Here is a 12752-nt window from a genome sequence, read left to right on the forward strand (position 1 = left end):
CAGCTAATTTTTGTATTGGGGGGTTTTCACCATGTTGGCCAGGATGGTCTCGATCTCTCGACCTCGTGATCCATCCTCCTTGGCCTCCCAAAGTGCTGGGATTATAGGTATGAGCCACTGCGCCCAGCTGATGTAGGGGTTTTACACCCAAGAGAGGAATGTTTCCACCATGAGAGATCTCCACATTCCTTCCAATAGGCAGTGAAGATGAGGATTCCCCTCTGGGACCACTGTGCCTGTGGGTGAACAGGTGAAGAAGGGAAGAGCATTTTGGAGGCTGGGATGGTCGGTCCTAACTGTCCCAGGGAAACAGGGCAGCCGCTCAAAACTGCAAGCAGTACGGAAGTAATTTCTCACACTCCTGCCTCTCCCAGCTCCACACAGGGCTACAGCCTCCCTTGCAGGCAAGACCCACAGGGCTCAGAGTTCCCTGGCAGGAAGACTCCAGTTACCTTCCCTGGCCCTGAGATGCCAGGGAGCGCAGAGCGGAAGAGAAGAGAGCTGCTGTGGTCCTGGGACTGACTCGAGAAACCGAGGCTGTGATTCTGGTCTTTGCCACGTCTGCCATGCCTCTACGCTGACATCGCTTTTCCTTCTTCTTCCTGAGCTCTTTGTGGTTCATCCCCAACAGTGATCTTGGCGGTGGTCCACGGTGCAATGTGGCCCCTTGGTTGCTAAAATGTCAATAGGATCAAAATAGAAGTGGAGGAGGTAGGTCGGGCAGACTGGCTCATCCCTGCAATCCCAGAACTCTGGGAGGCTGAGGCGAGCAAAGTGCTTGAGCCCAGGAGTTCGAGACCAGCTTGGGCAACATGGCAAAACCCCAACTCTACTAAAAATACAAAAAAAAGAAAAAAAGAAAAAAACATTTAGCCAGACCTGCTGGTGCACATCTGTAGTCCCAGGTACTCTGTAGTCCCAGAGTCTGAGGCAGGAGAATCGCCTGGGCCCAGGAGGCAGAGTTTGCAGTGAGCCAAGATCGCGTCACTGCACTCCAGCCTGGGCGACAGAGTAAGACCCTGCCTCAAAACAAACAGAAAACACGTGGAGGAGGAGGGGGTGTCCTGCCAGGACGGTGGAGCTGGGCTGGACGCAGGATCTGGAGGTTGGGGGTGGGGAGAGCAGGGGCCTCCCTCCAGCACAGGGAGCAGCTGCCTTCCCAGGCAGGAGGTTTTGTGAGCCTGCTTTTGTTCCTTGCAGCACCCGTGGGGAGAGGGTGGGTGGGGGGTCTGCCGCCGTCTTGGCTGTTCAGCATCTGAACCTCCCTCCCATTAAGGGAGCCCCTGTGCCACCTCCTATTCCAGAGGCCACACTCTTGTCCTCCCAGACCCTGGCACAGTGGCAGGTGCCAGCTTGAGCTCGGCCCAGCAGGTGCCTCCCTGGGGACTCTGTGCCTGCAACGGGCCATGGAGAAGCAGGGGCAGTTCTGAATTCCTGCTGGTGGTGAGTGACGTTCTGTGCCCAGAACCTGCTGTGGCATTGTCACGGATGCCCCCCTGCCCCGGCATCCAGTGGGTCCTCCAGCCTCCCCTGAGACTCTGTGGTTCCCAGGATCTTCCAGCACACCTCTCCCCGGGCTCACTCAGCCCAGCGGAGGTGTCTTTTATTTGCAGTCAAGCACCTGTTGGTGCGTATTGACATTGTTTCCAATTTTTCACTCTTACAAGGCTGAGATGAGAATCTCTGTCCCCTGTCCCTGTGGTCAAGGATTTCCAGAACGAAGGTTCCTAACTCCTGCTGTTTGTTCTCCCTCCTCCCAGCTTCCACAGTCTGCTGTGTGCTGCTCTCCATGACCCAGCCCGGTCATGTCTTCCAGAGACCCGATCGCCCCACCAGAGGTGCAGCCCTGAACTTGCTGTCTCAGCACCATTCCCTTCCCATGGGACATGAGCAGGAGGTAGTGCTCACAAAAGCACACCCTCCTATAGGCTGGGTGCGGTGGCTCACGCCTGGAATCCCAGCACTTTGGGAGGCCGTGGTGGGTGGATCACCTGAGGTCAAGAGTTCAAGACCAGCCTGACCCACATGGTAAAACCCCGTCTCTACAAAGATACAAAAGTTAGCTGGGCATGATGGCGGGTGCCTGTAGTCCCAGCTACTCAGGAGGCTGAGGCGGGAGAAGTGCTTGAAACCGGGAGGTGGAGGTTGCAGTGAGCCAAGATCGCACCACTATGCTCCAGCCCGGGCGACAGAACAAGATTCCGTCTCAAAAATAAATACATAAAATAAAATAAAGCACACCCACCCAGATAAGGGGTGAGGGCACTCGTCACAGCCAGACTTTCATGAACACACACACGCCTATGCCCACGCAATCACACACCCACGTGCACGCGTGCAGTGATGCGCACCCTCCTGCTCGCGTCCCACTGTGTCATTGCTCCGGACTGGGAGGTGTGCTTCCTGTTCCATCTTCCCCGCTAGCCAGTAGCTTCACAAGGACAGGGATTCTGCCTCCTTCCCTGTCCCCCAGAGCCTGGTACACCTGATGTCTAAACACGGTATAGACCCAACAACACTTTCTGTACAAACAAATGTAGGAACCACAATGTCATTTTAATGACCTCAGACCAGTGACAAGGGCAGACTGACCAGGGGCTGTGGGGGGACCCCAGAGCCACCTCGAGGGCGCCCTGGTGCTTACCACCTGGAACCTGGTGAGGCAGTGGGAGAACTCCTGGCGCACACGAGGGGAAGTCATCTTGAAGCTGAGCGCTCAGGGGAGTAGGGGGACATCTGGTGGACGGTTGCTGATGATTGTTGCAGAGAGGAAGGAAGCCAAGGAGGGGAGCCTGCAGTGAGGGCGTCCTGGGGTTCTCGGGTTCTTACCACCCTTGGGCCATGCCATCTAGTCCACACCCGAGGAATTGGTCAGGTAGAAGGGGCGGATGACCATGCGGAAACTGTTGAAGTGCCCTGCTGGGCAGGTGAAGAAGGAGGTGCTCTTGGAGCTGTTGGTGTCCAGGGCACTGGGAATCGCAGCCTTCCAGCCCTTGACATCGGTGATGTCTGCCACAAAGAGCCCTTCGCAGAGCATCAGGGCTTTGTTTTCGTAGGCAATGGTGCGATCTGAGCCACCAGACTTGGTGAGGCCCAGGACGGGGAGCTCGTCGGAGGAGCAGGAGAAGTCGTAGTTCCAGCAGCTCTGAATGGTGGGGAGGTAGACCAGGGACCAGGACACCCTCTTGTCCTGGAAGAGGAAGCTGGGGTGTTGTGGGGTCTGGAAGGACTGGTAGGGGTAGTATCTGTAGTCAGAGGGGGCTTGGAAGTAATTAGAAGAATATTTGACCAAAGGTCCCTGTCTGGACTGATAGACCAGCTGTGACTTCCGTGCACTCCAGGAACCGTCCGTCACAGAGGCGCTCCAGCTGGGCGAGGTGTAAATCCGGGGCTTGCAGGCATCTTCGGTGATGTTCAGGCCTTTGTACCGGGCCAGCAACTGGAAGGGCACAGTGTGGAATTCCAGGGCCTGCAGGGTCTTCCTCTGGAACAGGGCCCTGTGGCTCCGGTACAAGGTCAGATTGAACTGCAGCTCAAAGAACTCCTCAGGGAGCATCATAGGGAAGCGGACCTTCGCCACCAAGCCCTCCACCTCCTCACGGGAGGCGCGCTTCCCCCAGCTCCAGGTGTCCACGGCCTTCAGTAGGGCCAGCTCGCTGGGCACCACCAGGTCGCTCCTGGGCAGCAGCATCTGGAGCAGGTCTGTGGGGACACTGGGCCAGGCCTCGGCCTGTGTCAGGGCCTCGAAGTTCCAGGCCAGGAACTGCAGGCAGAGCTTCTCCAGCAGGGTGTCTCCTGTGGCTAGTGCATAGGCATACAGGTCCAGGGGCATCTGGAACGAGGGGTCCCGGGGGAGGAGGATGGCAAAGAGGCTCGCACGGTAGCCCTGCAGCTGCTTGGCCCCATAGGCAGAGGCCAGCTTGTAGAAGCACTTGACCCGACGACGGGGCTAATTCGATCCTTCGGGAGTAGAAGTACCTGGGGAGAAAGAGGGAGAGCGGATGCCGGCCCCACAGGACAACAGGGGAGCCCTGAGCCTGCCTGTCCAACACAACCACCTGAGTGTACACAGCGTGGGAGCGAGCATGCGTGTGTGTGCAACTGCGTGAGTGCACATGTGACAACGGTACATGTGCATGCAAGAGTGTGTGCAGGTGTGCGTGTGTGTGGGTGTGCTTTTGAAGTGGGGAGGAGGACAGAGCCCCTGGCAGTCCCAGAGCCTGAGGACGAGACAGCTCACCTGAGAAAGTCCCTGACCATGGGCACACACTCGGTATCCACACTCATGGTGACATTGCTGCCTGGCTCCTTCCACAGGGCCTGGGCCTCCAGGTTGGCAGTCAGGATGACCGTGTGGCCACAGAAGCCCAGGGCGTCCTCGCCCTGCACACTCACGCTGATGGACAGGTCGCAGCCCTGCTGGCTGTCAAAAATCTGGCCAAGGGCTTCCAAGAGCTCCCTGGAGAGGTCCAGGGAGTGGATGCTCCTGGTTTCTAAGAAGGGGCGGGGAGGAAGGAGGCTGCGTTAGGAGCCTGGATGCTGCCACTCTCTGGGGTCAGCATCTTCATCTGAAAGCGGGGGATTCGTGGCTGCCTCATCTACTCTGGAAGGCTCCTGGGAAGATGAGGGACAGGAGAGACTGAAAGTGTCGGATCCCTGGGCCGTGAGGCCCCACCCCTTCCAGCCCTAGGGAACACGAGCAGCTGGGACCTGGCCAAGTCTGTCCAGGCCCCCGCTTTAGGCCCTCTGCTCTGTGCTGTTCCCCCGACTCAGACAGCAGCTCTGCAGGGAGACTTGGTGGTGCTGACTCTGGAGCCTCAGTCATCAACCACCACTGACACTGCCCTTCTCAAACCAAACCACTGCCTGCTTAGATGGCCTAAAAAGTGAGGGTCCTGTGGCAACCCCATTTTAGAACTCTGGGAGTCCTCGGGCAGCCTCCTGTGGGGGACAAGACCTGCAGAAGTCATGGGAGGCTCCCGGGTCAGGGGTCAGTGTGGTGTACCCTCTCCCCTTCTTTGAGCCCCTCTCAAAGCCTAACTCAAAACGAAATCCCATAGATTTTTCTTTGTCACAAAAATAATAGGTTTGAAGTAACCATGACCTTTCAACCAGGTGGGCTTGCCCTGGGCCTCCTAAAACCTGAGCCACCGCAGGACCCCCAGCTGCCTCCCACCTGCACGCCTTACCACAGCTCTCCTGCCCCAGGAGCTTTTGCCCGGCACCCACAGCCCCGCGTGCTCCCCCTGGCCTCCGCTGGCCCCCGACAGTCCCATGGCGTCTCCTGGGCTTCCCACACTGTGAGTCCAGGCTTGGCTCCAGCCATTCGTCCATCCCATGTGGGCACAGGGGCTCCCTGGGATTCGACCCCTCCTGCCTTAGGGGCCTCCAGCTCCTGACAAAGGGCGGTAGGCAGGAAGTGCCCAGGCTGTCGCGTGCAAGCCCAGGAAGAACCACCTTAGCACGAAAGAAGCACAAGAAACTCAGATCCAGGGGCTCCAACCTACAGAGCAGCCTGGGTTCCCTCCAAACCAGGCTGGGTTGGGGGAAGCAGGCTGGGGCGGCGAGTAGTCGGGCTTCCCTCCATCAGGATGGCCTTGAGCCTGTCGCATGCTGTGAAGTGTGTTTCCGAGCGGGCGCTGGCATTTCAGGTCAGGCTGGAGCCAGGTGTCCTGCTCACTGAAACTGTGGCTCACTGCCCCACACTCGGGTTCCGCATGGAGACGTGGTGGTTCTGGGTGTTTCTCCAGAAGGAGCTGGGGAGGAGTCTGGGACTGTGGGACTGGGAGCTGGTGGGCTCTTTGGACGTCCGGGACTCTCCATGCGGAGTGGGCAGGTGGTAGTGGAAGGAACCTTTGTGTGCTTCGTGTGTGTGGGGGTGGTGCCGGAAGGGGCAGGGGCCACGGGACCCCAGGGCACGTGGGAGGGAGGTGCTCACCATTGGTGCAGACCACACCAGCGTCTCTCTCGTGCCTGTAGTTGCTCTTCAGCCAGCCCAGGGACTTGCAGTCGGCCAGCGAGGCCTCAGTTCCCATGCACTGGACCTCGTCCAGCATGATGGGGCCTGATCCTGTGGACACAGCAGACGGCAGGGCTGGGGGCGTGATGACTGCACCTAGGAGTCCCACAGTGAGACTCAGCCCTTTGTTCCCCGCCCCAGCCATGCGGGTCCGTCTGCCTACAGGTCCTTCACCGGCGAACCACGGTGGATATTCCAGCAAGGGCTAGGTTTGCGATTGCAACGTCAGGCCATAAACTTAGCCTTCGTGCTTACAAAGCTTACTGGCTCCTTCAGCGACATCACGTTCACGTACAGTAATTGCGTGCCTATCCCTGCAACATCAGGCTCACATACTGTAATTGTGTGACTATCCCTGCTGCTAAATAGTTGGTGGATTGTTTCTTTCTTTTTTTTTTTTTCCAGAATCGCAACTGCTGCGTCAGTAGAAATCTTCCTGCGTACAGACTTTTCTTTTGAGGTGAAATTGTTTCAAGAGGATAAACTCCTGGAGTGGAGTTTCTGGGCCGGAGGGAACAAGCCCAGCCGAGCTCTTGAACCTGCCCAAGCACCCGCCACCGTCACCGGCCAAGTGTGGGTGAAGCAGTCCCACCGGAACTTGATCCACAGGGCTTCAGTGCCATCAAAAGTGTTTGCTCTTAGGCCGGGTGTGGTCATCCCAGCACTTTGGGAGGCTGAGGCAGGCGGATCACTTGACACCAGAAGTTCAAGACCAACCTGGCCAACATGGCGAAACCCCTTCTCTAATAAAAAAATACAAAAATCAGCCGGGCATGGTGGCAAGTACCTGCAATCCCAGCTACTCAGAAGGCTGAGGCAGGAGAATCGCTTGAACTCAGGAGGCCGAGGTTGCAGTGAGCCGAGATCGTGCCACTGCACTCCAGCCTGGGTGACAGAGCGCGACTCCGTTAAAAAAAAAAAAAATTGTTTGTTTGCTCTCGCTAAATTAATAGTAATCCAATTTGCATGTCTTTGAAACCCGACTGTCTCGTCTTCGGGAATTTGCCCTGGCTGGGAGCTGGCTGTGCTGTGGGTCTCGGCCTTGGAGGACGGGGACAGCAGGCCCTACCTTGCCCGAAGGCAGCTCTGCCCAGAGCCTGGGTGGCGTTCTCAAAGCCCAGGGCCCGGCAGACGATGCTGGCATCAGTCAGGTCCCACAGGTTGTCACACACAGTGCCCCACTGGCCTCTGTAGAAGATCTCCACGTGGCCCTGGTTGGTGCGCCCCCTTCGGCCAGCCGCATGTCACCATCGTTCATGCCTGCAGGCAGAGACCAGCGAGGGCCAGGCTGGGGCCTGCAGCACCCACTGCCCACACCTCCAGGACCCACGCTGTCCTGGGTCTCCCCTGTTGGGCTTCTTCTCCAGGGTTTCAAGGTCCCCCGGCCTCTCCATGAGGGATACCTCCCTGAGGGAGGAGTGGAAGAGACATACAGCCCCCCTGCCCCACGGAGGCTAAACTCGCCTTTCCTTGTTTTAGGGGTCTCAGCCCTTCACTCCATAGACAGAACAGGGGCAGAGAAGCCCCGGGTTCTCAAGCACTGGGAATGGAGGTGGCAAGACCCCGAGGGAAGGATCGTGGGGGAATGGAGGCCCCGTGCTGACCCCTCCTGAGGGTGTCTGCAGTTTGGGGGTGCTGGCCTGTGGGGGCAGCAGGCCTAGGGACCCCTGCGCAGAATGTTTCCAGCGCAGAGAATGGGACTCCCACTCCACACACGTCCTTCTGGGACTCAGCCCACTGCCACTCCAGCCCCTACAGGAGCTGACAGAGCCGGGCAGGAGCTGGGTGCCTGAATCTAGCTGGGGGCTCATCTGGCTTCCGTGGGGCCCCCGGGATGATCATGGGCCTCCAGGGGCTCACAGTGTAAAGGATGCCAGGAAAAGCAGCCGGGACCCTCTGCAAGATTGACCTGCGTCCAAGGCCGTTGACTTCACCACAGCCCCGGTGACTGCTGGTTTGACCAACTCCTCTGGTTCCCTCTGGACAGAATGGAGGACTCCTTAGTGTCCTCTCTATAACCTGCATCTCACCTGAGCCCAGGTGAGCCCCTTGGAACCTCCAAGCCACCATCACTTGGGATACCTGGTGCTTCAAGCAGGAGAGAAGACCTGGCTAACTGCTGGGCCCCGGGCCCCAGGCAGAGCATCTCCTTAAAGCTCTGCACAGACCCAGGCTGCAGCAGCCTTACAGACTTTTGCTTTTGGCATTTCCCGGGGGCTCAGCTCACCTTGGGTCCCTGCGACCAGCAACCACACCCAGAAGAGCCTCGGAGGGGCCACGGCCGTGCTTGGATGCCCAGATCCTGCTGCAGACAGAAGCGGCCGAGTGAGGCACGGGAGCCAGGTGGCCCGAAGCCCGCGGACCGGCCTGCCCATTAACCCTTCAGCCCGACCTGGGCTGTGTGGCAGGCGGGATCCCTCTCCTGCAGAGCCCGCTATGGTCCCAGTAAGTGGGATGGGTGCTGTGGAAGCGCCCCGCAGGGGCCCCTCACCTGGTCTGCAGCATGCTCCTGGAAAGATGTGTAAGACTTGGCTAGATGAAGGGGTGGGCTGGGGGTACCCCCCTGGCAGTTAAGGACAGCAAGAATCGGTGACTAGAGGCAAGTGAGCTCATCTCTAAAAACCAGGCCCCGGGCAAGGCTGCCACATGGGCATGGGCGGGGAGGGTGGAGAGGGAGGAGGTCATGGGCACAGGCCCAGGTCAGGAGGCCGGGTGAGCCTGGTTAAGATCTGGGCCTTAATCTTCAGGCAACAGACCCCTGCAGGGACTGTCCCAGAGGTCTAAGCAGGCAAAGACGAGCCTGCAGCCTGGAGAGTGGATGGGAGGGGACTCGTCAGGAGAGGCCACGGAATCTGGGCCGGGGTGACAGATAAGCAGCAGGGAGACCATCGGGGCTCCATGGTGTTCGGATGGGGAAGATGGGAAAAGGGTCAGGGCTGCAGCCCAGGGTGGGCCATGCTGGGGGAAGAACGGGGAGGAAACGCTGAAGTATCCCCAAGACACTGACACTCAGGCTGGGGTCGGGGAGGTCCGGGTCTCCGCCTTCTGGCCTGGTGTTCTTGCCTCTGTGTAATTTCCACGCTTTTGTCTTCGCCTGCCTCCCTCCCCTACACCCTGCCAATGGAGAGACAGTTATGGTTTCTCTGGCTCGGTAAGAATCCTGTGACACCTGACACTGTCCCCTCAGTTCAGCAAGCCAGGGGCAGGCCTCTGGGTGGCACTGCTATGGGCACCAGCTGGGAGTCTGGGCCTGGTGACCTTGAGGCTGCTCAGAGGGGCCTGGTGGACGGCTGCGGTGGCATCCCCAGAGCTGCTCAGAGGGGCCTGGTGGGCGGCTGCAGTGGCATCCCCGGGCTTGTCGGAAGCACAGTCACGGCTGGCCTCGTCCTAGCCCCTCTGCATGGGAGTCTGCATGAACAAGCGCCCTGGGAGCTGGGTGCCCTGGCTGGTGAGAGCTTTGTTCTGGGACTCACGCTCACTGGAACCGCGCAGCCACCCCTTGTCAGGGCTCCCCAGGCACCACTGGAGGCCTTACCGTGACCCTGAGAACAACCTTAGTTACGCCCCACCTTACAAGTGGATGATCTGACACCCAGAGAGGCAAACAGGCCCCACGTCCACAGCCGGTGAGCCACAGGCAGGGGGTCTGCTCGGTGGAGCCCACCTCTCCTCCCTGCGTCAATGTCAGTAGATGGCTAAAGGGGCCAGGGTGTGACCGCCTGTCCCGTGTGCTGGGGACTGTGCTTGTTTTAGCCCTGAAGTTTCCCTGTGTCCTGGGAAACCCTCAGTCCCAGGCACGCCGGTATGGGTGGACGCCCTCTCCACTTCTGCCCCCAGCCACTTCACTCTGCTGCAGCCGCCAGGTTTGTCCATCCTGGGAGAGTAACTCAGGGCCTTGGAAAAATGGCCAAGTGGCCAGGCGCGATGGCTCACGCCTGTAATCCCAGAACTTTGGGAGGCCGAGGCAGGTAGATCACCAGAGGTCAGGAGTTTGAGACCAGCCTGGCCAACATGGTGAAACCCTGCCTCTACTAAAAATACAAAATAATAATAATAATAATAATAATAATAATAATAATAAGCTGGGCGTGGTGGTGCACATCTGTAGTCCCAGCTACTCAGGAGGCTGAGGCAACAGAATTGCTTGAATCTGACAGGCAGAGTTTGCAGTGAGCCATTGCACTACAGCCTGGGTGACAGAGCAAGACTCCATCTCAAAAAAAACGTGGGCAATGAAGCACCTGGCAGGTGGCGTTCTGCCCTTTGGGTAGCAGCGGCTGGCTATTTTTGCCTGATTCCTTCATACGGGGAGTTGAGACCCGGCTGCCTGTGTTGGCCCCTTCATGCAAATCAGAAAAAAGGTGCTCTTCCTAGGAGTGGGTGCAGGCCTAGGCCAAATGCACAGGCCTGAGAGAGGGCCAACCTGAATTCTAACCCACTTGCCCTTTGGCTGGTATCCTTGTGCAGTGAGCCATCTGCCCAACTGTACACAGAGGCCCTGTGGGCCTGGGAGCTGCAATGACTGTTGCTGGGCTCAGGAGCCCTGGATCCCCAGCTCCAGGCCTATGTGCAAACAGGGAGGCATGATCCCCACTTGCCTATGTAGAGAGAGGGGTGCCCTGGCCGGGCGCGATGGCTCACACCTGTCATCCCAGCACTTTGGGAGGCCGAGGCGGGTAGATCACCAGAGGTCAGGAGTTTGAGACCAGGCTGGCCAACATGGTGAAACCCTGTCTCTACTAAAAATACAAAAATTAACTGGACGTGGTGGTGCGCGCCTGTAATCCCAGCTACTTGGGAGTCTGAGGCAGAAGAATCGTTTGAACCCAGGAGGCGGAGGCTGCAGTGAGCAGAGATCGCATCACTGTACTCCAGCCCGGGTGACAGAGTGAGACCCTGTCTCAAAAAAAAAAAAGAGAGTGAGAGAAAGGGGTGCCCGCCTGAGAGCTGCAGGCAGGAGCTTACCTGGCTGGGGCAGCTGCGATGGCTGTGCTGGAGCCCTCTCGCTTCCAGCCACAGGAGCCCTCTGCAGACTGCTCCTTCGACCCAGAAGCCTCTCCCAGGGTGGAGTGTGGTCAGGCTGATCCCAGGAAATGCTTCAGAAAAGAGTCTACTTTCGATTTCTAGAAACCACCTGACATAGATGTCTTCTGGGATTGGCTGCTGCTGATACTCCCCAGGGTCCCTCTCTTTCGTCTCAGCTCTGCCCGTGGGTATGAGTGCCGGGCTGGCAGAGGCCCAAGGTGGGAGACTGGCTGGAGCAAGGCCTGCAAGAGGACTGACAGCCACACTCAGTCGGAAACGCCGCCAGGCTGGCCAGGGGCTGGTGTTTAGGGGACAGGAGGGGAAGCAGCAGAGGCTCTGGGCCCAGACAGTCTGCACCTGGTGGCGGGGCACAGAGCCTCTCTTGGTGACCTAATGGCTCTGCCCAGCTCATACCCATCCCCTTTCCTCCCACCGAAAGCCAGCGCCTCAATTGTCCCTCAGGGAGCACCCCCTCCCACTCCAGGCTGTGTGGCTCCCAGATGGCCCCCAGCTCTTGGCCTTCAACCACCCAAGGCCTGGCTGTCTGAGCCCTGCGGGGCCCCCTGGTCCACACTACTGATTTCAGGGTGGGGCTGTGAGCCCAGCCAGCTGGTGAGAGCCAGCTTCCGACTGAGAGGATGTGGGCCCAGGCTGCTGGGGCCCATGGGACAGAGCAGAGGGAAGCAGGCATCCTCCGGCTTGAGCTCCTGGGTCCAACTGGCCTAATCAGTGGTCAAGCCTGGGCTTCACCCGCTCAGTGAGGCAATCAGCAGACTCTCTTGTTTCTGTCACTTGCACCCTGTGATTCTGGACGAGCCTTAGGATGTGCCCAGACCTCTGACCAGTGGTTCTCAGCCTGGGCTGGACAGAAGAATCATTGGGGAGTTTTACAAACTCCTAATGCCCAGACCCCAGGAAGTCACCATCTCTGGGAGTGGGGGACAGGCAGGGGCATTTCAAAAGCCCCCAGGCAGTCCCACCGGGTGGAAAGTCCTGGTTCCCTGGCAGCTCAGAGTCCGAGACAGCCAGCCCAGAGGTCAGAGATTCAATGACTATTTCCCTCAAGATGTGAGGTTATAGGCAGCTGCACGGTTTGCCTAATCCCCTCCAGAGGAGCTGTGAAGACCCAGGGGCAGATGCAGCTGGAAATAGAACTGGCAGAGCAGGCTGTGGGGAGTTTAAAAAATCTCATCCGGATTAAGGGCCTCAGTGCACAGAAACGCCAGCATCATCCCTTCTCAGCAGCGCTAATGACTCCTGCCCTAGTGGCCAGGGAAGGACAGGAGTGCCGAGGACAGGAAGGCATCTCTGGGAAGTGCTGGGAAATGTTTTAAAACTCAGATGCTGAATCTTTAGCCCCAGAGCCCGGGACAGTCCTGAGCCATCCAGGCAGGTAAAATGGAAGACCCAAAGGCCTCCTTGTGGAATCAGAGCACCAGTATCTACTCCCCTGGGCTCACAAGGCCTTTCCAGTGTGCGATGACCAGGGGGTGGTGGGAAGCGCTGGCAGGGGACAGGCAGCGGACAGGCAGCTCAGTTCTGAGAAGACAGCTGGGTGAGAGCCTCAGATTCGTGTGGACAGAACTGCTGTCATCAGGAAGCCACTCCCAAGACACGGTGGGGAAAATGCTGGGCGTTTTCAGAGATGAGAACGGTTAACTGGCCTGTAAGATCATCTTTTGTGCCTCTACCCCAAACCTCTCCGCAA

At 58.5% G+C, this 12752-nt stretch overlaps 1 protein-coding gene across 1 annotated transcript; it reads right to left on the bottom strand.

Moving 5' to 3' along the window:
• Positions 1 to 2535: 2535 nt before the first annotated feature.
• LGALS3BP (lectin, galactoside-binding, soluble, 3 binding protein) lies at positions 2536 to 11102 on the bottom strand. The gene is given in 9 exon segments (XM_011956444.1): positions 2536 to 3937; positions 3939 to 3978; positions 4241 to 4493; positions 5939 to 6070; positions 7089 to 7241; positions 7244 to 7279; positions 8247 to 8321; positions 10618 to 10758; positions 10985 to 11102. Coding segments are annotated over 8 exon segments (1830 nt in total). The 5' UTR covers positions 10670 to 10758; positions 10985 to 11102; the 3' UTR covers positions 2536 to 2848.
• Positions 11103 to 12752: the final 1650 nt, after the last annotated feature.

The sequence above is a fragment of the Colobus angolensis genome, unplaced genomic scaffold, assembly GCF_000951035.1.
Source record: "Colobus angolensis palliatus isolate OR3802 unplaced genomic scaffold, Cang.pa_1.0 Scaffold1, whole genome shotgun sequence".
NCBI lineage: Eukaryota > Metazoa > Chordata > Mammalia > Primates > Cercopithecidae > Colobus > Colobus angolensis.